The sequence below is a fragment of the Octopus sinensis genome, linkage group LG4 (assembly GCF_006345805.1).
Source record: "Octopus sinensis linkage group LG4, ASM634580v1, whole genome shotgun sequence".
NCBI lineage: Eukaryota > Metazoa > Mollusca > Cephalopoda > Octopoda > Octopodidae > Octopus > Octopus sinensis.
The window spans coordinates 86524524-86547674 of record NC_043000.1 but is presented as its reverse complement, the minus strand read 5'-3'; the positions used below and the strand labels follow the sequence as shown (position 1 = coordinate 86547674).

At 34.3% G+C, this 23151-nt stretch overlaps 1 protein-coding gene across 5 annotated transcripts in view; it reads left to right on the top strand.

Annotated features, from left to right (window-relative positions):
• The window catches only part of LOC115210688 (thyroid receptor-interacting protein 11-like), a 680082-nt gene that overhangs the window by 34282 nt on the left and 622649 nt on the right, over window positions 1-23151 (top strand). For all 5 annotated transcript variants that reach the window (XM_029779369.2, XM_036502228.1, XM_036502227.1 and 2 more), the window contains one exon: window positions 12547-12652. In XM_029779369.2, the coding sequence (XP_029635229.1) occupies window positions 12605-12652 (48 nt within the window). In that variant the 5' untranslated portion in view covers window positions 12547-12604. The remainder of the gene's footprint in view (window positions 1-12546; window positions 12653-23151) is intronic.

The following is a 23151-nucleotide window of genomic DNA, read 5'->3' as shown; positions in this document are numbered from 1 at the left end:
GTTTGCCAAGACACAATAGAGGGGCTCAAAATTGGCTGTTCATGGAAACGCCTGTATATCGATAACCAAATTCTCATTACTGCATCAGTTAAAGAATTAGAGGAACACTCCCAAAAATGGAATGAGCGCTTAGAAGCAAGAGCTATAAAAGTAAACCTTGTGAAGATAAAAAGCTCAGAAAGAAAAAATATTGAACTTTACTGCCTATCTTGTTGCTTGATTGAGAGAAAAGGTGATATAGAATTATGTAGTGTACCTAATCTAAGTCATAGATGCTCAAATTATGAGAACAAGACTTTACTGAATATACTATGCTTTTGTTTAATTTTTTAGCACTTGCACCATTTCTTTGATGTAATCACTAGAGGCAGAGAAAACTGTACCAGCACTTGGCTAGAACAAATTTCAGATGAATAGATTCAAGCAATGAGAAATAAAGTGTCATACCCAGAGGCACAATACACTGTTCTGTCCAAGAACTGATCCCAAAACCTTATGATTTGTGAACTGAATACCATACCTATTAGGCCACAAACATGCACACACACACACACACATACACACATGCACACACACACATACACGCACGCACACACACACACACATGCACATACATGTAAGTATATATATGTGTGTGTGTGTGTGCATGTGTGTATAACTATGTATCTGTGTGTGTGTAGAGGCATGTATGTGTGTGTGTATATATATATATATATATATATATATATATATATGGATAAATAGAAAGATAGTTATGTAGGCATTGATAGGCACAAATATAGCTGAATGGTTGAGAAGTTTGCTGTATAAAACCCATTATACATACCATATACATACATACATATATATATATTGTGTGTGTGTGTGTGTGTGCGTATGTATATTTCAAAACTGTACAAATTTCCGACTTATCAATCTCTTAGCAAAAAATGATTTATAAATCCTTTGTAAAGTGCAAAATGAGTTAGAATAAAGAAATAGATGTGTTAGCTTCCTTACAAAAAAACAAAGATTGTCAAAATGTAAAAATAATGCAAAATGAGCAGCTGTCAAAGTTTACCATATACCTTACTACAAATTCATACTTGACGACCTAATATATGTATGTATGTACGTATGTATGTATGTATATGTATGTATTTATATATATATATATGTATGTATATGTGTGTATGTATGTATATATATATATATGTGTGTGTGTGTATATATATATGATATATATATGTGTGTATGTACATATATATGATGATATATATACATATATATACTCTTTTACTCTTTTACTCTTTTACTTGTTTCAGTCATTTGACTGCGGCCATGCTGGAGCACCACCTTTTAGTACTTATTCTATCGGTCTCTTTTTGCCGAACCGCTAAGTGACGGGGACGTAAACACCAGCATCGGTTGTCAAGCAATGCTAGGGGGACAAACACAGACACACAACACACCACATATACATATATACATATATACGACAGGCCTCCTTCAGCCTCGTCCACCAAATCCACTCACAAGGCTGTCGGCCCGGGGCTATAGCAGAAGACACTTGCCCAAGATGCCACGCAGTGGGATGAACCCGCAACCGTGTGGTTGGTTAGCAAGCTACTTACCACACAGCCACTCCTGCGCCTATATATGTATATGTATCTATGTATGTATATATGTATGTATATATGTATTATATATATATATATATTATATAATATATATATATATATATATAACATACATACATATATCATCATCGTTTAGCGTCTGCTTTCCATGCTAGCATGGGTTGGACATATATACATATATATATATATATGCATACATACACAGACACATGTAGATATGCATTTATGCATGTATAATTTTTGGGTGGCAGTGATGAGAAAATGGTTTCATTTGAATACTTTGACACAATATATGTATTGTGTAACAATGAAGATATTTAGTGTTATTGTTTTGTTGAGTTCATTTACATTTTACATTATTCACCATTAAAGTGAACATTATGTTATAACTCAAGGATACACGATTAGCCTGCACATATGCAGCAATGTTGTGTGTATGTATTATTACATTTATAAGATATAACTTTTAAGGGTTTTCATATAGAAATCCAACAAAATAACCCTTCTTTGTAACTCATCCATCTTGATGATACCTTTTAAACATTTACTAATTAACTCTTTTTACTATGTTAGATTTCTGACATTTAAAGAAGTGAAATATTTTTTGAAGCTATTAATTTCATTTTAATTATCATGATCATTATTTCTAAATTATTTTCCTGCTTTGTATTTATGTTTTGGCAGTTCTTTGAAACAATTACTCTGTTACTAACAACACACAATAGTTGCCTTTGGCTGCTGTTTATTGCACTTTATCTGCTGTAAATATTTTCTTTTATGAAATTGTTAATTTTTTTTTCTTTGCAATTCAATTTCTTTTGAATGTTTTAAAATTTGTAATGTCAAAGTATGATGTATAGCAAGCCAAAACTGTTCCTTTTTTTCCCTTACTCACTCATTTATTTTCCTTTTATTAGTGCACTACTGATAACAGGTATATGAGCTGATAGAGTATGAATCAAAAAGTATCTGGTCAGTACTCTGCAGTGACAGAAAATTTCTGATTCAGGTCATGAGAGATGGTTGGGGCTTAAGTGAAAGCAACATAACTAAGGTATCTTATTATAGATAGTGAAAAAGATTTTGTTGATATTTAGTACAAGAATATAGTTTTCATGGAAATTTTTTAAAGAGATTAAACCATTAGTTTTGGTGGTGAGGCTTCATATGTGAGCTATTTGTTGGTGGTGTTGTTTAGCTCAGACCAGCCTTGATTCAGAAGGTCTATGAATAAAAAGCAAGCAGTGACCACTCCATTTTTGGTAGTACTATATAATCTTATATGTTGCATAATTATAATTATGATGATGAGATGTGTTATGAGAGAGAGAGAGAAAGGGAGAGATTAGGCTGATATTTCTAGTAAATTGAACAACCATATAGAAGTTTCTTACTGGCTTTATGGAAACAAAATTTTTTACTATTAAGGAGAGCAAGAAGTTCAAATTGATAAAGTGGCAATTGTTAACCATTTCTTTACCTTTGATAGTGAGACTGATAGATCAATAGCTAGTAGGGTGAGAGAGCTATAACACTTTTGTGTGTGTAGAAACACTGGAGTGTATTTTTTGGTAGTAACAGTGCAAGTGATGTATTAACAGCATTATTCACTTTTCACAATTCCAAAGAAGTTTTTTCTTTCACTCAATCTGTTAAAGTCAATTGTTTGATCAGTTTAGTAATAATGATTCCAGTATTGCTTTTACCAAAGTTCTTTATGGTGAAAAACCATTGATACATGACATAACTTTGGCTCTGTAGAAACCTATATTGGTGGTCAGTGAGAAGAGACAATGATGCATGGCAATGAAGGAGGTATCTATTTACTACTGTCTCCACTATTGAAATAAAGGAAATATATCAATAATTGGCTGGGCATGGCAGGGTGCAAGGAGTGGTTCTTAGAAAGAATGGAATATGATGATAGAGGAAAATTGAAGCATTTGGCAAGAATAGGAACTACTTCTGGGGTTTAATCTTTTAGGATGATTGAAGTGTTCTGAGACTGGTCATCATGGTAGGTTGGAGCAAATGAAAAAGTTTTCACTTTTGGTTCCTCCACGTGCTTGGTGAAAAAGGTCAAGAAAAAGAACTTGGGAATAATTTTGCTGTGTTTTTTGGGGTTGGGTAGTAGGAGTATGGAGCTGGAAATGAAACACATAGAAAACGTGATGGCTTCATAATTGTGAATGTTATTTTCGTATGATGTGGAGGCAAATGGCTTAGTGGTTAGGGTGTCAGCATCATGATCGTAAGATTGTGGTTTCGATTCCTGGACTGGGCGATGCGTTGTGTTCTTGAGCAAAACACTTCATTTCATGTTGCTCCAGTCCACTCAGCTGGTAAAAATGAGTAACGCTGCGATGGACTGGGATCCTGTCCAGCTAGGGAACACATACACCATAGAAACCAGGAAACCAGGCCCATGAGCCTGGCTAGGCTTTAAAAGGGCACATTTAAAAAAAAATTTTGTTTTCGTATGACAAGTTAGAGAGTTTGGTGGAGACACTGTTAGTAAGGGACTAGAAGACTTTGCAGCAGTTTGGAAAGTGAGAGGATTTGCAGGCTGTGTAATATGTAAAAATGTTCTCTGTATTGTTAGTTTGCTGGTATGGAGATGATATCTCAGTGATGTTCCAATATAGGCCCTTGTTTTCCTTTTATTATTGGATTAATATGAAGGAAGGGATTATATTGATGGTTTTTGTTGGCCTTCTGATACTAGGTTAATGCTGATGATACATCATATGATTTGTTACAAGTTGGTAACTGCTAAAAATTTTTCTAGGAGGCAAGATCATGATATACACTATTTTGGGTGAGAGAGAAAGAGAGAGAGAGAGCGATTGAAGCATTTGATGAGGATAAAGTTAAGCATTGAGATGTATCATTTAAGGGAAATAGAATGAGAATTGTCAAGGGTGGTATACTTATTATTTTGAAGTAACTAGAATTACATTCTCACTTGGGATATCTGAGTGCATTGATGGTTAGTCCAAATGAGTGGAGTAGAAAGGTAGTTTTGAAGGAGATATACCTGTAGTGTGGAGTTAGATGCAAAGCAGGCAGTAAACTTATAATAGTGTACCTTGAAATAAAGGTGGTTGAATAAGTTTTAGCAATTATGTTGAAAAGGTTATATTTTAGATGACTGTATTGCAATTTAGTTTTGTATCAGTAAATGGTTCAAAAAATTTAAGAATTTTGGTGAATCAGGTGTAAAATAAATATTTAATGAAAGAATCAATCATTCTGTTTTGCATTTGTTAACAAAGAGTCAGCTTATAACTGGCTACCATATTTTATTAAATGGTGGAAATCAGGAAAGTTAGGTTTGCATGAATGATTACTGTATTTTGTAGTATGATTGCACTGCATTGTGGAAGAAACACTCTGATTTTGAAAATGTAATTTTACATAAAAAATTTTTTGTACTCACCAAAGTCCTGTACACGTGATCAAGCACTGCCCAGCAGGCACATGCTAAATGCCTGTTGTCAGACAAAATTGGCAGGCAAATCAGTTGTGTGTTCATGTCTGTCATTCAGCAAAATCACCAAACAGTGGCTTCCTGCCTGGTGGTTTGCTGCTCTTCCCTTTAACTACTCTGCATTTCTCAAACAGCATTGCAGAAGATGCATGGTAATTTTCAGGGTACTTTTTTATGATTTTTACAAAGAAGGTGCATCTGCAATGCTGAAAAATATGGTATAAGTCCTTTTGTGTGGCTGTGTGGTAGGAAACATGCTTCCCAACCACACAGTTTCAGGTATAGTCTTACTGCGTGGCACTTTGTACAAGTGTCTTCTACTATAACCCCAGGCCAACCAAAGCCTTGTGAGTAGATTTAGTTGAAGGAAACTGAAAGAAACTTGTCATATATATATATTTTCTTATTTCTTACTTTACTAGAAGTAATAGCTTCTCCTATACTTTTCCAGGTGTAATGACTTGTCCTGTACTTTTCCGGGTTTATTATCTTAAGAATATTACTTTTCATACTTGTATTTTCCCATGTAATCCATGGTTTTTCCAGGCATTGCTGTTATAAGATAATAAATAATGTGTCAATTAATAATTTAAGATTTTACCTTATAAAATACTGAAAGATAATATTTCAATTTACAAACAGCAACACCCTAAAACCATCAGTTATCTGGCTCGCCTTAAGTAACCTAATTTTGCAATATTAGGTGGTCACAGGAATTCATTCAATGAAAACAATAATTTCCAATGATTCCGATATGGAGGTGGGTACTTGATTCCATGCAAAAAATAAAATTTTTTGTTTTTTTCTTTCTTAGTGAAAATCATGTGGGTGTTAATATAGAAATTGACCATAATGCTGTTGTTATTTAGCCGCAAATACACCTGATACTGCAAACGTATCATCAAAGACATTCCAGCCTTTAGCAAACCATCTTTTTAGGGATAATCTAGAACATTACATACAATGGGCATGTGATTTAGGTAGGGGTATACTTTGGCTGCTATTTTTAATGTGTTGAGTGACCAGGTAGAGACACTTTCATTGGTGCGATTGTGTGATGAGAGTTTTTTACACATATATGTAATATGTATATATCATCGGCAGAAGTTAGAGAGTAAGTCAAAAGCTGGGAGTTTCGTGTATTGGCACTTATCAACCACGAATTTGTCCATTGTCACTCTGTAACTTCTGACGAAATAACTTCTAAAATACAAAATTTTGTCCAAAACATTAAGAATAAACCCCATTCTATGTGACATATTCTACCAATATCAGAAGTTTGAAAGTGTTTAGTTAAAAAAAAAATTAATCAAATAATCTGTACGTCCAAGTCAACCTTGACAAAATTTGAACTCATAACAAGATCCCAGTAAGCATTTCACCCAGCATGCTAACGTTTCTGCCAGCTCACAGACTTAGAATGTAAGCATTCATTTTAGAAATATATTCCTTATTCTTATTGCTTAAGCATTACTCCCTTACTTCCTTACTAACTGGCATTAAATTTCGTAACATTTCACCTGATAACTTTTTTTCTACTAATTTTTGTTCGATGTAACTAATGATTCCAAATTCCTCATGTATTTTTCTATCATTTAAGCCTAAGAAAAGTGTACTTTTAATTTAGAATTAAAAAATTTATGTTAATTGAAGCTGAATATCTGCTTTACTGCTCCCTTGAGGTCGCAGATATTTTGATGTAACATTTTTTCTCATGAACCAAATCTCAAACTATTTATGCCAAGGTGTAGCTGAGGAGGTGTCCTCTTTAAAACTATTAACAGTTTGCAATTTAGTTGAGAACTAAATTACTGGTGAAGCTTGGAAGCTGCTGTGATTGACGAAATGGTAAATTTAAGAATATATTCAACCATTACTGTGGTTGAATGATATATATACATACATACATAATATACATACATATGTGTGTGTGTGTGTGAGAACGTAAAGACAGATGAAATACCTATTTCTTTACTACCCACAAGGGGCTAAACACAGAGGATAAACAAGGACAGACAACCGCATTAAGTCGATTATATCGACCCCAGTGCATAACTGGTACTTATTTAATCACCCCCGAAAGGATGAAAAGCAGTCGACCTCGGCAGAATTTGAACTCAGAACGTAGCGGCAGATGAAATACTGCTAAGCATTTTGCCCGGCATGCTAACGTTTCTTATTTCTTTGTGTCTTTGTCTTTGTCCCCACCACCACTGGGTAACCACTGTTGGTTTCCTTATGTCCCTGTAACTTAGTGATTCAGCAAAAAGAGACTGATAGAATAAGTAACACACTTAAAAATTAAGCACTGGGGTCAATCTTTTTAACTAAACCCATCACGGTATGGGTGCATCTAATTACTGAAACAAATAAAAAAAGGGAAGACAAAAGATTATCCTGCAAAGGACTGTGTTTAAAAAATCTGAAGAAATAGTGCTACATTCAGTAGCAGTAAAATGAGGGGAAAATTTTAGTAGATGACAGAACTGTTCTCAGCTATTGCACATTAACCCTTTTGTTACTATATTCTATTGAAATACACTGTTTCTAAAATAATGAAAAATTTACTAAAATAACTGTGTCATTATTCAGCTGGTGTTTTGAACATAAATTAGCATGAAATTTTGATGGAAGGTTATAATTTAGACAATTTTAAAGCAGTGAGTTTTTGTCATAGAACCAGGGTATTCTTGGGTGGGTTTGTACAAGAAGAGTGAAAAGGCTTCAGATCCATAGGAATTTTGTTTTTCATTGCAAGTCAGTCTCTCCAAGAATTGCAGAAAAGATTTTACTATGGAGGAGTGAGCTTGATTTGAAGAGTTTTGAAGATGAACATGTCAAAAGCCAAACTACATTTCTAATTTTTGAAAGCCTTAAAGCAGTGTCCAAAAAATACCCACTCTTAATATGCAGGAACTGAGTAGGCAGAGTGAAAAATAATAGTTTTATTAGTATTGAAAATTATTTCATTCTAGTAAAATGCTAAGAAAAGTATACATCTATTATACTTACATAATGGCAAAGAAATTATCTATTTCTATAATGAATTTTATTGTCAGTTGGTTCAGATATTGTTAGGCATGTAATTGGTTCTTTATTGGCTTACAATATAAAAATAGCAAATGTATGGCTTAAAAAAATGACTGACTTCTATATTAGAAAGCTCAACAACATGTGGGACACTTTGTGTCTTAAAATAGTTCATAATGGAACACAGTAAGTGATATGAACTGCTTGCCAAGCAAAACAAGTTTGTATGTGCCACTTATTCACAAATACAACAACAGCACTTCTCTTCACTCATAGAGTCTAAAACTCTCTAGTTAGAAAATGCTCATCTGCTAAAATTACTGTAATTTCCATTTTCAAACTTAGCTCAGTTGGAAGATGTCTTCTGATAGAATTTTACAAATTAGAACTTTTTGTAAACTAAGTGTCCAAATTACACATTACTACATACCTGCTAGTAAATGAAATCCACATGATCACATTCACTAACTGAATGTTGTAAGAATAGATGAAACCATAACAGTATATCTGGTGTTGGAAAATTTAGGATAATCCGAAAAATTTGATCTTCATTTATATGTATACCTACACACACTCGCATGCATGTATATATATAAATATATATCATCATTTAATGTCTACTTTTCTTTGCTTCTACGGGTCAAATAGAATATATTTGAGGCAGATTTTCTATGTCTGAAGGCCCTTCCTGTCACCAACACACACCTGTTACCAAACAAGATAATATTTCCTCACAGCCAGACATGTTCTCACAGACTAATGCAAATGAATGACACTGCTTATATAATAGTGACATTCAATTACATTAGGAAAGGGAGACACAAACATACATGCACTCACACATCCCTCCACACACCACACATATATGTATGCATGTGTGTATATATTACATATATATATATATATATATATACACACACATACACACACACACACATACAATGGGCTTCTTTCAGTTTTTATCTACCAAATCCACTCACAAGGCTTTGGTTGGCCCACAGCTATGGCAGAAAACTCTTGCCCAAAGTGCCACACAGCAGAACTGAACCTAAAACCATGGGTTGGGAAGCAAACTTCTTACCACACAACTACACCTACAGCTATAAAGAAATATATGTGTGTGTGTGTGTGTTATGTAGAGGTATGCATGTATGTGCATATGTATCAAAATGTTTGTGTATATGTGTGCATACTTTCTACTTCCCTTTTATTTTTTTTTATTAATTTATTGGACTACTTAATGAACAGACTATTTGAAAAAATATGTATTATTCTCATGACCCTCCAATTAAAATTTTTTTTCACATTTTTCCATAGATAATTATATTTATAAATCAATCTAATAAAAGTGAACTCTAAGATTTTTTGGAAGTTTGATAAGTGGTATACACAAAATTTATGATCTAGGTGTTACTTTGTAACTTCTGTTAACTATGTAAATATATATATATATATATATATATATCCACATCTTGTATCTATCTCTTGTATGTACTTTATTTTTACCGTTGGTGACATGCTGTACCCATATATGCATGTATATATATATATATATATATATATATAATATTATATTAAATTATTTATTTAATTGGATGCATCGCATCCATTCCCAAGTAAGTTCACTTCACCCATTTTTTATGAAACTCTCTACTCTGTACTATTTTCTTCCTCTCATCTTTACTTCCTTCTTCCTCCATCCTTCTCTAATTCCCCTTCACACTTCACCCTTTTCTATCTGTCTCTCTCTCTCTCCCCTCTTTCCTTTTCTCTCTCTCTCTCTCTCATTGTTCACATGTGACCATCATCCATCCTTCTTTTCCTCATGCAACCATCTTTCTTTTCCTGCTCAGACGTCTAAACAACTAGGACGTTTTTTCCCCCCTCTCTTCTATCTTCTCTCTTCTCAAAGCATTCACTATTCTCCCAGTATTCACTATTCTCCTTTCATTCCGCTCTAACGACCCTCCATGTCTGTTTTCTTTGTATGTCTCCAGTCAATTTTTTGTTCCCAACTTTGACCCTCCATAAATCCTAAATTTTATTTTAGAATTTATGGGAGCTACTGTCTTTGAAGACTCATATTGTCATTTGAATGCTTGAAATGAGGAGTAGATAGACAGCCGATAACTGATGAAGTGTCCTTTTCCTGTGTTAACTTGTCCTGTTTTCCATTTTTTCTCATTGTTTACATATTTTACTTGTTTTTGTCCTGTAATTACTGTCCATGTCTTGTATCTATCTCTCGTGTGTATGTTATTTGCACCGTTGGTGACATCCTGTACCCATATATACATGTATATATATATTTTATTTATTTATTTAATTGAACGCGATGCATCCATTCCCAAGTAAGTTTATCTCCACCTATATATATATATACATACACTCACAAGCATATACAAACACACACATGCACACATACTATGTTTGAAATTTACTTTCTTGTCTGTAAAATGTGAAATACATTTGAAGCTTCAAAAGTTTCTTTATTATATAAAGAAACTTTGGAAGGCCTTCCTGATCTATAGTTATTTTAGGTTGTTTCACATGAAATGTCGCATTTTTAAATGCTTGTTATTTCAGTCTTTTAAAAACTCAATTATGTATACCTTGCATTTAATCTTGACCCTTTTTCTTTCCCAATGATATTGGTATACAATATTCATACCCACAGACCTTATGAAAATGATAGCAACCAAACTATGTTGAGTGATTTTCCCATATGAGTACAAACTGGGTCACTCTGCCACAGAAGCTCTATGGAATTTCTAGCGGGCCTTTGGTAATGGTTATGTTGACATCAGAACTGTTCAGAGATGGTTCCAAAGCTCTCATTCAAGAGATGATAGCCTTGAAAATAAACCAAGGGGTAGGCCAAAATCAGTTACTTAGCATGATTAATTAAATCCTTTGGTTGAACAAAATCTGAGAACAAAGGTTTGAAAACTTTCATCAGAACTCCAAACATCTCACACAACTGTTTTTGGACACCTGTAAAAAATTGGAAAAGTCAAGACAACAAATAGGTTTGTTCCACATCAACTGAATGAGATTCAAAAAAACATGCCTCGAAGAGTGCTCCTTGTTGCTTTCTCAACTGGAAAAAGACCATTTTTGCATCAAATCATTACTTGTGATGAGAAATGGATACTCTTTGACAACAGCAGGAAAACAAGACAGTGATTAGATGCAGGATAGTCACCTAAACACTACTCAAATCTACCATTGCACCCTAAAAAGTTAGTGGTCACTGTATGGTGGTCTGCAAAGGGAGTTATTCATTATTCATTTTTGCAACAAGGGAAAACGGTAACAGCAACATTGTATTGTCAGGAAATTGATTGTATGAATGAAAAATTGAAAAAGAAGCAACTCAAACTAGTGAATAGAGATGGCCCAATTTTGTTCCATGACAATGCATGTCCTCACACTCCTCAAGCTACGGTCCAAAAGTTGCAAAGCCTGAATTATGAGATTTTGCAACATCCTCCCTATTCCCCTGATATCTCTCCTACTGATCATCACTTATTTAAGCATTTTGAGCTTTTCATAAGCAATAAAGCTTTCTTAAATAGAGAAGAGATAATTGAAGCGTTCGGACAGTTTATCACAGTAAAAGATGAATTTTTTTAAAGATGGAATATATGACAGAGAAACATTGGGCAAATGTCATAAATGAACATGGATCATACTTTGATTAAATAAATCAGTTCTCTAACATTTCTGAAACATTATATTGTTACCTTTCAAATATGACATTTCACGTGAAACAACCTAATATAAGGCTGGTTTCCTAGATTCTGTGGCATTTCCTCCTGAAATTCACACAAATCCATTGCAAGATTACTCATTTTTGCCAGCTGAGTGGAGTAAAACGACATGAAATGAAGTGTTTTGCTCAAGAGCACAATGCATCACCAAGTCCAGAGATCAAAACCATAATCTTATGATCATGACTGCAACACCCTAACTACTAAACCACTATGTAATTGAAAATATTTTTTGATCTTGAAAATATTTTCGAAAATTAGGGCAATTAAGAGATACATCTATCACTTCACCTATCACTCCCTTGTCTCTAGTACCCTTATAAATATTTTCCATCTCTTACTTTAAGAAGCACTGTTTTATAATGATATATTAACATTAATCATTCTATTCTAGACTGACATACAACTATACAAAAGGTTTATTTATAATGCAGAAATCACTTTTCATTGAAAGATTAATTGAGTATGAACATCAGTTTACTCCACTCAATTGAAATGGCTATGTTATATGAAGATATTATTCATAAACTCTTTTTTTATGTTTTCATTTTCATGTTGCCTTATCCTTCCTCTTATTTTGCATAGATATTTTCCGTTTTTTTAACCCAATTTTTATATATTATTTCTTTTGCAGTATATAGAATTTTGGTCAGCTCAGTTGTTTAGTTTTCTGTAGCAATTATTCTGAAATAATGGATAAAGTAAAGCATATATTTAAGATGCGGAAAAATACCTACGAAGTAAGTAGAACTTATTTTCCCAAATCTATCTCACTTTTAATGGTGATTAAAGAGTTATTTCCTTTAACTTGAATACTAATGTAACAATATATATTCATAATCTGAATTAAATATCCTGCCTCAAGTCATATTTTTATATGTTCATCTCCTATATTTAGGTCCAGCATAATTATGTGAGAGTGTGTAGAGCAATGAGTTTTGCACAAATATCACCTTATTAATGTGTCCTTCCTTTTTTAAACTCTTTTGATATCAGTCCACCTGAGACTTTTTAAAGTGACCCAAATTTAAACCTTCAACAAAATGTTCATGTTAATTTATATTTCAAACACTGGCTTAATAATGACAAAATCTTTGATTTTAAAAATTTATTAAAATGAAGGTAGTGTATTTCATTAGTAATATGACAATGAAATAGTTCAGACAGCTTGGGAGGTTTAGTCTGATTGTCAAGTCATATTTTTATATGTTCTACCATTTCATTTTAAGTTCAGCTTATTTATGTATGTATTTGTGTAGAACAATAAGATTTACATACAATTTATCTAATTAAGTTTCTCACGATGTTTATTATAATGATACAGACACTGACATTATAAATATTGTAAAATCCAGCAAGTCAAAAACTTACACATTTCTTGAGCTGTTTAGTCTGAGATGAGCCTGATTAAGAAGACTAAGCATCAAAGACATTCCACCCATGACCAATTCATTTTTTTCTGTTACAGACTGTGTATCCATGATTGCATTATCCGATGTTTCCTTCCTCTTTTTAAGACAGTAGGGAGGTTTAGGTACTTTTTCTATTGAGTCAAGTGACCACATTTAGGTTTTCCTCCTTAGCTCTAACAGTTTGTTGATGAATATTTAGCAATGCAATATGGATAAATGGGACATTTGCTTCATAATTGCATGATTCTGGGTTCAATCCCACTGCATGGTATCTTAGACAAATTTTATTATCTACTGCCTCAAGTCAACCTATACCTTATCAGTGAAATTTGGTTGGCAGAAACTTCAGAGAAACTCGTCAGGTTGGATTGTATTTGTAATTCCAAAAGTACAGGCTTTGTCACACACTGTGTCATACTGATTCCGCTTGATAATTATGTTAAGGATGCACATGTCTGTGAAATGCCCAGTCACTTACATATTAAGTAAGGAGCAAGAAGTTAGGTTGATCAAATAATTGAATGATGGAGATCTGTTACTATTAACAATTTACAGTTTCTAGTCTTGGAACATTTATTTCAATAAACTGCAGATGTGGCTGTGCAGTAAGAAGTTTGCTTCCCATCCACATGGGTCTGGGTTCAGTTCTACTGCATGTCACTTTGGGCAGACCAAAGCTTTAAATACACACACACACACACAGACACACACACACACATACACACACACACACACACACACACACACACACACACACACACACACACACACACACACACACACACACACACACACACACACACACACACACACACACACACACACACACACACACACACACACACATACATACATACATACATACATACATACATACATACATACATACATACATACATACATACATACATACATACATACATACATACATACATATATGTATGTATATATATATATGCATGTGTGTATGTCTTTGTGTCTGCTGTGTTTATCCTCCACCCCTACTTGACAATTAGTATTGGTGTGTTTACATCCCAATAACCTAGTCGTTCACTAAAAGAAACTGATAAAATTAATACCAGGCTTTAAAAAAAGAAGTACAGAGGTTGACTTGTTTGACTAAAATTCTTCAAGAGAGTACTCTGGATGGCTGCAGTCTAATGATTGATACAAGTGAAAGAGGAAAGATAAATATAAAAAGTAAATGACTTCATGTTGATACTATTATGACAAATTGATAAATAGATGTTGAAGAAATTTAAACGAAATAGAGATTTCTAGACCTTGTTATAATTTATGTAACAATTTTACACCATTAACAAATGTTTACATAGGTGAGATTGATCTTTATGGGAGCAGGTGTTTTTAGCTGAATTCTCTTCCTACTGCTAATTACTCAATCATAAACTTGTTTTTGCCAGTCACGCAAAGTCAGTCAAACCATGGAAAGTAGAAGCTTGTTCTTCATGTAGAATACAACATAATCCAAGTAGATATACATCCATTATTACCCAGATAGACTGTAATTAGTTCTGAAATAAGATGGCCAAATGGATAAAGTATTTAGTGTCTTTTTGTTTCTTTGGGAAAAAACACTTCACTATCCTTGCTTCAGTTCACTTGCTGTTGCAAAAAGTATGAGGATTTTTTAATGCAATAGCTACTCTCAATACTTACCAGCAGTTATTACCTGCAATTCTTATCCACACTTATTACCAGCAATAGCTATCAGAAATAGTTGCCTACAATAGTTACCTATAATAATTACTTGTAATAGTTATCTGCAATAGCTACCTGTAATAGTTATATGCAACTGTTACCTGAAATAGTTATCTGCACTAGTTACAAATAACAGTTACCTGTAATAGCTATCTGCATTAGCTACCTATAATACTTACATGCAATAGTTACCCACAATTTTTACCTGCAATAATTACTGGTAATAGTTACCTGCAATAATTACCTGCAGTAGTTACCTGCAATAGTTATTTGTAATAGGTACTGGCAATAGGTTTGTGTTATATCTCAGAGGGCATTTGTTTAAGCTGCTTCATTCTAAAAAAACTAGAGCTGAGCTTTAGCTGAAGTTACTTCATACATACCTTGTAAGTATTGAAAAACATATAAATGATGACAGCACAGTCAGCAGTACTGCCAGTTACAATGACAACTGGGAGAGGTAGACACAGAGGAGGGTGGTGGTAGTGATTGTGACAGTGCACACTTAAAAATATACAAATCATAGCTAACATAGTTTGTGTGAAGTGAAAAAGTTTTAAAGCTATATACAGGATGTCATTGGAAGCACAAATTTCTGCTTACTTTTAAATAAATAAAGATGGTCAAGACAAGACCATGCCTTTTTGGAGAAAGGATATAGTAAATTCAGCCAGGTACTTATTGTGGAAAGATAGACGGAAGTATTAGTAACAATAGAACATTTAGTCCAGCATTCTTCTATTCAGGTCAACAATTTATTTTTGTTTTTAATAACTATATAGATAACACTTGCTTGTTTGCTAAAGGCCAATACTTTGCAATAGGATTTTAAAAAAATATCTTAATTTGATTTTGGTAGCATTATTATTAGATTTTAGTTTTAAGATGTTTGGTGTCCTTTTCATTGTTGACTGAGATATATTTTAAAATGATGCATTGTTATCATCATCACTGACATTTTTCATCCTTGTAATCATCATTATTGTCATCATCATCATTGTCATCATTATAATCATCATCATCACCATCACTATCCTCACAGTGGTGTTGTTATTGATATGGTCACTGTTCTTATAGATGTCAAAGGTTGCAATTTGAGTTGAAGTTCTTTCTTTTTTTCGTGTGTCCCTAAAATAGTGACAAAAGTATAGGCAGTCACTATTGTGAATGTTCCATTCATGGCCTTTACACATAGCTGACACAGTGAGAGCGGGGGTGGGAATAGGGAAAAGGGAGAGAGAGGAGGGGAGAGAGGAGAGATAAAGAGGAAAAAGAGGAAGTGAGTAGGACAGAGAGCAAAAGACAAAAAGTAAGAGAGAGAGAGAGAGAGAGAAAAGAGAAAGAGAGGAGACAGAAGATAGAGAGCAAAAGAAAGAGAATGAGAGCAAGTGATAGGGAGAGGAGAGAAAGAGAGGGAAAGACTGATACTTTAATATGACTGAGACTTTATTTATTCCCCTTCTATCAAAGGAATGAAAGACAAAGTTGACTTGAGCAGAATTTGAACTCAGAATGCTGGAAGTTAGAAAAACTATCACAAAGAATTCTGTCCAACATCCTATTTATCTATGGCAATTTGCAGTCTTTGAGTTGAAAATGGTAGACTGAATTGTGATTTCAGAATTTCTATTGCGAATTTCTTTGGTGAGTTTAATGGCGCAGTTCACATTCCATTCTGAACATAGTTCCATATCAAAGATGTTACTCCACTAGAATCCAACCTTCCTCCTCTGCCTCTTCCTCTACCACCACCATCACCACCTTCATTTCTCCCCTGCTCTCTCTCCCTCCTCCTCTTCTTCCCATCCCCTCCTCCTCCACATCATCGTCATTGTCAACAGCTAACAAGGGATCTTTCATTTGTGATTACTTCACTTGCTAAAAGTAGCACCTAAATCTTCCTTAAATCACTCACCACTAATTTAACAAAAAAAAAAAAGAGTTAAAAAATAAAGAGTAAAAAATGACAGGGCACATTGGGTAATGTGACTTGAGAGACACTATCTTAAAAATGTGATAGAAAAGCTCATAGCTGGATTACCTTTTGTTTAGAGATATATTTGATCAGAGTTTACCTTAGGCTAAACATTATCTTCATTATTGCTGACATCATTACTTCCATTTCTACAACTATCACTACCATCATCATCATATCATCATCACCACCACCACCACCATCATTATCATCATCATCATCATTATTATCATCTCATCTTTGAAATGATGATTCTTTTGGCCAGATTTAGTTTAATCACAATAAATAAAACTCTGCGCTTATTTTGACATGAGTTGGCTGTTTCCATCACGAATGAACTTTATTCAGATAGACAGATTACTTATTTTCTAACCAGATAAAATGAAGCAGAAGAAATTGTCTTATTGTAGATTGAATCCAGGAGTTATGTTTTCACCCTATCTCTAAAGAGATACCATTTTATATCAAATTTGTTTATCTTGTGCTGCAAATTTCCTTCATACACTATTCAATTTTTACTCAATAGTACATCTTGTAACTTAACTGCCATAAAATGTTTATGCAATCATCATAATCTTTACCATCATCAGTCACACTCACTACCACCATCACAGATTTAATGTTTTGCTTCTCTGGCAATTATGATGTTAATGTCCGCTTTTAATTTCAACAACATCATTATACAATTTTAAAATTTTGGCTATTAAATATATTATATCTTTTATGCCATTTTTCATGGCAAAAAAATGTTTTGGGAATGTAGTTGATAAATTTCCTATATTCAAATAGACAGTGTTTATCAAAGTCTGACCCCACCTGCCTACCCTTGTTTCTATTGGTTAGATATACTTTATTCCATGAGGAAATGGATTATGATTATGATCAAAGTGAATGATATGAAGAAAGATTGATCTATTAAAATTAAATATGTATGCTAATGTTCAATCCATGCTAGTGTGAGAAAACATGCTCTTTATTGTGGTTAAAATGTTGTACAGTTTTCTAAATATATGATGTTTATATGAGAAGTACAGCAATCCTGTCTTACACTGTGAATTATTTAGAAAAAAAAAGAATCAGAGAAAATTTGGTTTGTTGTTGCCTTTTAAAATGGGTTTTTGAATGCCAATTATTCTAAATGTTGTTCATAATGTAGGCAAAAGGTCTGAAATTTGAGAGAATGGTTAGTTGGTATGATCTAATGCTTGACTGTTATTTTACTTTATCATCCCTGGAGGGATGAAAGGCAAAGTTGACCTCACTGGTATTCGAATTCAGAGGGTAAAGAGCAGGAAGAAATGCCACAGGATATTTTTTTCTAAAGCTCTTATGATTCTACCAATTTGCTACCTTAACTGATATAAATATTACTATTATCTTTAGAAATGTATAAACCAGTCACCTAGTTGAGACTTTTTATAATAAATGTTTCTGTGAGGATTGAAGATGAACCTGTTTTTAAAGCAACAAATTGTAAATTTCTGTTACAATATTTAAACATTATTTTAACCATGCTGACAAACTGGTAGAATCATTAGCATGCTGGACAAAATGCTTAACAACATTTCATACATCTTTGCATTCTGAGTTCAAATTTTGCCAAGGTTGACCTTGTCTTTCATCCTTTCAGTGTTGAGGAAATAAGTACTAGTTGAGCAATGGGGTTGATGTAATTGATTAGCCCCCTATCCACAAATTTCAGGTTTTGTGCCTATTAGAGAAAGGATTATTTTAACCATGCATTTAACTGAAGGAAAATTTTATTGGGTTTAACTCAGAAATGAGAGCAATAAGCCACCTGATAGGACTTGAAGCACATATTTATTGCTTGCAGGGTAACCATATTATTGATTACATTGAGTATTTACCCTTCTTTTTCAAGCTAGGAACTATAAATTGTTTCTGCTATTTTACCTACTATTTTACATCTACAAGATGATTTGTCTGTCATTTAGTGCTAGCAGAATAGGTTATTCTACTATGTCCAAGTTAGTATTGTCTGAGAGTCTGTGCTCTTTTCTATCTCAAACTGGTTCATATACTGTTAAATATGATTTACATCAAAGTCACCATTAATTCTTCATAAAGTTGCTTTATTGGTGTATATGTAGAATATTTTTTTAAAGAAAAAAACTTAATTGATCAAGCAAAATTTTCATTGCATTTTAATTTGTTAAATTTTTATGAAATCTCTTATTTATTTGTAGTTCAATGATCTGAAGAATAATACATTCAAAATTATGTAACTGTTATTGTCAGAATTAATATTTATTCCTTAAAGACATTTTAATTTCTTTTTTGTTGATATTCATGGACTGTTTTATTTTTATTTATCGAAGAACTTTTTGAATTCTCTTTGGAAGCAGTCTTTAAAATGGTAAATAAATGGCATCAAATACATCATAACTTTCTTGATGGTCTCTCTTATTTAATTTCTACATAAAAATCAATGTTATTGGCATGTCATCATATTAACCATTATGGCACTATGTTATGCAATACCATTTCTGTTGGCATGTCTGTGTTTACAACCACTCTTTCAATTATGTCTGTGCATCATCACATTTACTACCTGTATATTACAGGATCTATTAGTATGTCGTACCTTTTGCTGCCAGTATATTCAAAACCTGTTAGCATGCCCCCACACTTAACACTGCAATGCAAGCTATGTCGCCATGTCAGCATACTTACCAAGCTATTATCAGCAGTGATAACACCCCACTACCCAAACTGAAAACACAACACAGCACATGCACACACACACACACACACACACACACACACACACACACACACACACACACACACACACACTCTCTCTCTCTCTCTCTCCTCTCTCTCTCTCTCTCACCACTTCTTTGGTTAAGATGCTATCATGCTTCAATATTCATAATGTTGGTTTTTTTTCTTTTTGTTTATTTTTTGCCTGTGCCCTCATACTTCACTTTGAATGTCATTTTGGTTACTTATACCATTTGTAATTTTGCTATCACACATGTTAGACCCTTTTTGCATATCATTACATTCTTATCAGATATATCAGCATGTCATCACACCATTTATAAAGGGTACTATTAAGAATATGTTATCACATTTAGCAAGCAACAGAGAAGGTTGATATATTCAAATATATCAACCTTCTCTGTTGCTTGCTAAATGTGATAACATATTCTTAATAGTACCCTTTATAAATGGTGTGCATCATACTTTAAACTAATTTATTAGGTCTTTTCCATTTTCTCATTTTTACCATGTCTACTTATACTGCCATATTATTAGTCATGTATTGATTATACTAATATTTTAAAACTTGTATTACTTATTCTAATAACCTCATAAGTGTAGGCATGACTGTGTGATTATGAAGATTTCTTCCCTACCATATGGTCTTGGATTCAGTTCATTGTAGGGCATCTTGGGCAAGTGTCATCCAATATAACCCCAGGCCAACTAAAACTTTGTGAGAGGATTTAGTAGATGGAGACTGAAATAATCCCATCATGTGTGTGTGTGTGTTTGTAGTGAAAGTACATGGCCTAATGATTTGGGTGCTGCATGCACACTCATGAGATCGTGGTTTTGATTCCCAGACCAGGTGATGTGTTTTGTTCTTGAGCAAAACACTTTGTTTTATGTTGCTCAGCAACCATTCCAACATCTGATGTGTGGCACACTTGTGCATCTATGCAGCCAATGTTGATTTGATGGAAGAAGTGAGTTTATGTGCAATATAAACATTTGATCACTATAAACAAACCATCTGGGCAGCTGTTGTTTGGCAAAAAATTGTGGAACCCTTATCTGTCATCTAACGATGTGAGAGTCACCTTTCCTAATTCTTCAATCCCTCCGCCTCCTACCTCTCTCTGTTCCTCCCACGTGATTGGTGTTCAGCCAAGCATGATCGTTCTTTCTTAGCTTGACTGCCATCCACACAACACCTTATTTTCCTGTCTCCTGACTTTCATCTATGTTTGTGCCTTAAGGCTTCCACTTTAAAGGCCAGCTCAATTTAACTTGTCCTTATTAGTTGAAAGACACCTGTTGTTGTTCTTATTGTTTGTATTTGTAATCATGTAACACTTTCTCCATTTTCTCATTTTCTTTTGTCTGTGTTATCACACATATTCATTTGCTTGCTTTCTTCCAAAAATTTAATGCCTTTAGCTTAGATATTTGGGGCCTACCAATTTTGAACAGTCTCAAGTGTAATAGGCCAAAACTGTAATGATGATTGGTAGCTTGACTGATGATATATACACAGGGTGCGATGGATAAACTGTCACCATCTTATATTTTTAATTTCACACATGTACATTGTTTGATTTTGATTTTGTCAATCACACAGTATAGTAGGGTCATTGGGCACCATCTGTGGAAAAAACAGGACCATGATACAATTCATTCTGCCAGGAATTTGGAAACATGCTGTACTGCTTAGTATTCATACTGGAAGTTCCAATACGAACATTTCAGAGTGTTTGGGTGTCAATCTGAGGATAGTGCAAAGGATTCAGAAAGAGTTGGATGAGTCTAATGGTGATCATGAAGGTACGACAGCTCGGAAAACTCACTCTGATTGTTCTGATAAGAAAAGAACTCCTAAATTTGTTGGTGAGATCCAGGTCATGATTGACAATAATCCCTCCAAGTCAATCAGGTCCATTACCAGGGACATAGGAGGCAATGATGAAAGATATGCTGTGATTGAGAAGACCTGGGAAGTAAAGTGAGATCACAGCCGTAGCCTAGACCAGTGTCACATAACCAGCCCATTTAAAAAGTACCTCTGAATTGTCAGGCGACATGCCATGCTTGAGGAGACCTATTGAGTCAAGTAAAATCAAAATCAAAATCACAATCAAATCAAATGGAAATTGTAGTTGTGGGCGATGCTAGTGCAGCCTGACTGGCTCCTGCATACGTGGATCATTGCCAGTGCCGCCTGACTGGCTCCCCATGTCAGTGGCATGTAAAAAGCATGATCCAGACATGGTCGATACCCCCCCCCCTGCCCTGAGTGCCTCCTGTGCCGGTGGCACGTAAAAAGCACCATCCGAATGTGGTCGATGCCAGCCCCTCCCCATCCTGACTGGCTCCCATGCAGGTGGCACATAAAAAGCACCCACTACACTCTCGGAGTGGTTGGTGTTAGGAAGGGCATCAAGCTGTAGAAACATTGCTAGATCAGACTGGAGTCTGGTGCAGCCTCCTGGGTTGCTAGTCCCCAGTCAAACCATCCAACCCATGCCAGCATGGAAGATGGACGTTAAATGATGATGATGATGATATATATATCTGTAAAGAATAATAACAGTATTTTTTATAAGCTTAAAACTTATAGCGATCACTGTGCAAATGACTAAGGAAAGTAGTCTAATAATGGAGCATATAAGCCCTTAACAGAAAAAAGTAGGCTTTCCCGTATGCATGGGACTCAAATCCACATCCCTTTCGTAACACGACTGTGTTATTGATTACACCAGTGAACCAGCCTGCTCCTTTCTGTCAAATTTAAGAACTATATTAGTTCATAGTTGTTTTTGTAAACAAACTTTATGTGCTTTCAGTGCAAATGGTTTGTTAAGCATGGTCGAGTTTTCAATCCTGTAAATAATAATAACGGTATTTTTTATTTGCTTATAGCTTATAGCGATCACCATGCAAATGACTAAGAAAAATAGTCTAATAATGGGGCAGATAAGTCCTCCACAGAAAAAAGTAGACTTTCCCATACACATGGGATTCGAACCCACATCCACGCATGGATGTTGTTGGTATTCTAATGTAGTTGGTATTCAGAAGGTCGTTCAGCCATAGAAACCAAACCATGCTAAAGCAGACATTGGAGTTTGACACAATACCATCCAACCCATTTCAGCATGAATCAAAAATGTTAAATGCTGCTGCTGCTGACGATGATGATCTATGAAGGACTACTCCCATCTCATTGGCTTATGACACATCCACTACTCTTCACCACACACTGCAGTCTTGTATGGCCGTACACTCTGCCAAGATCCTTAACATATCCAATTCTTGAAGTCATCACTCTGTCTTTGTTACTTGCAAACTCATTGTCTATCCATCCAGCCAATGTTGATACATGTACAGAGGTTCTGGGCCTTGA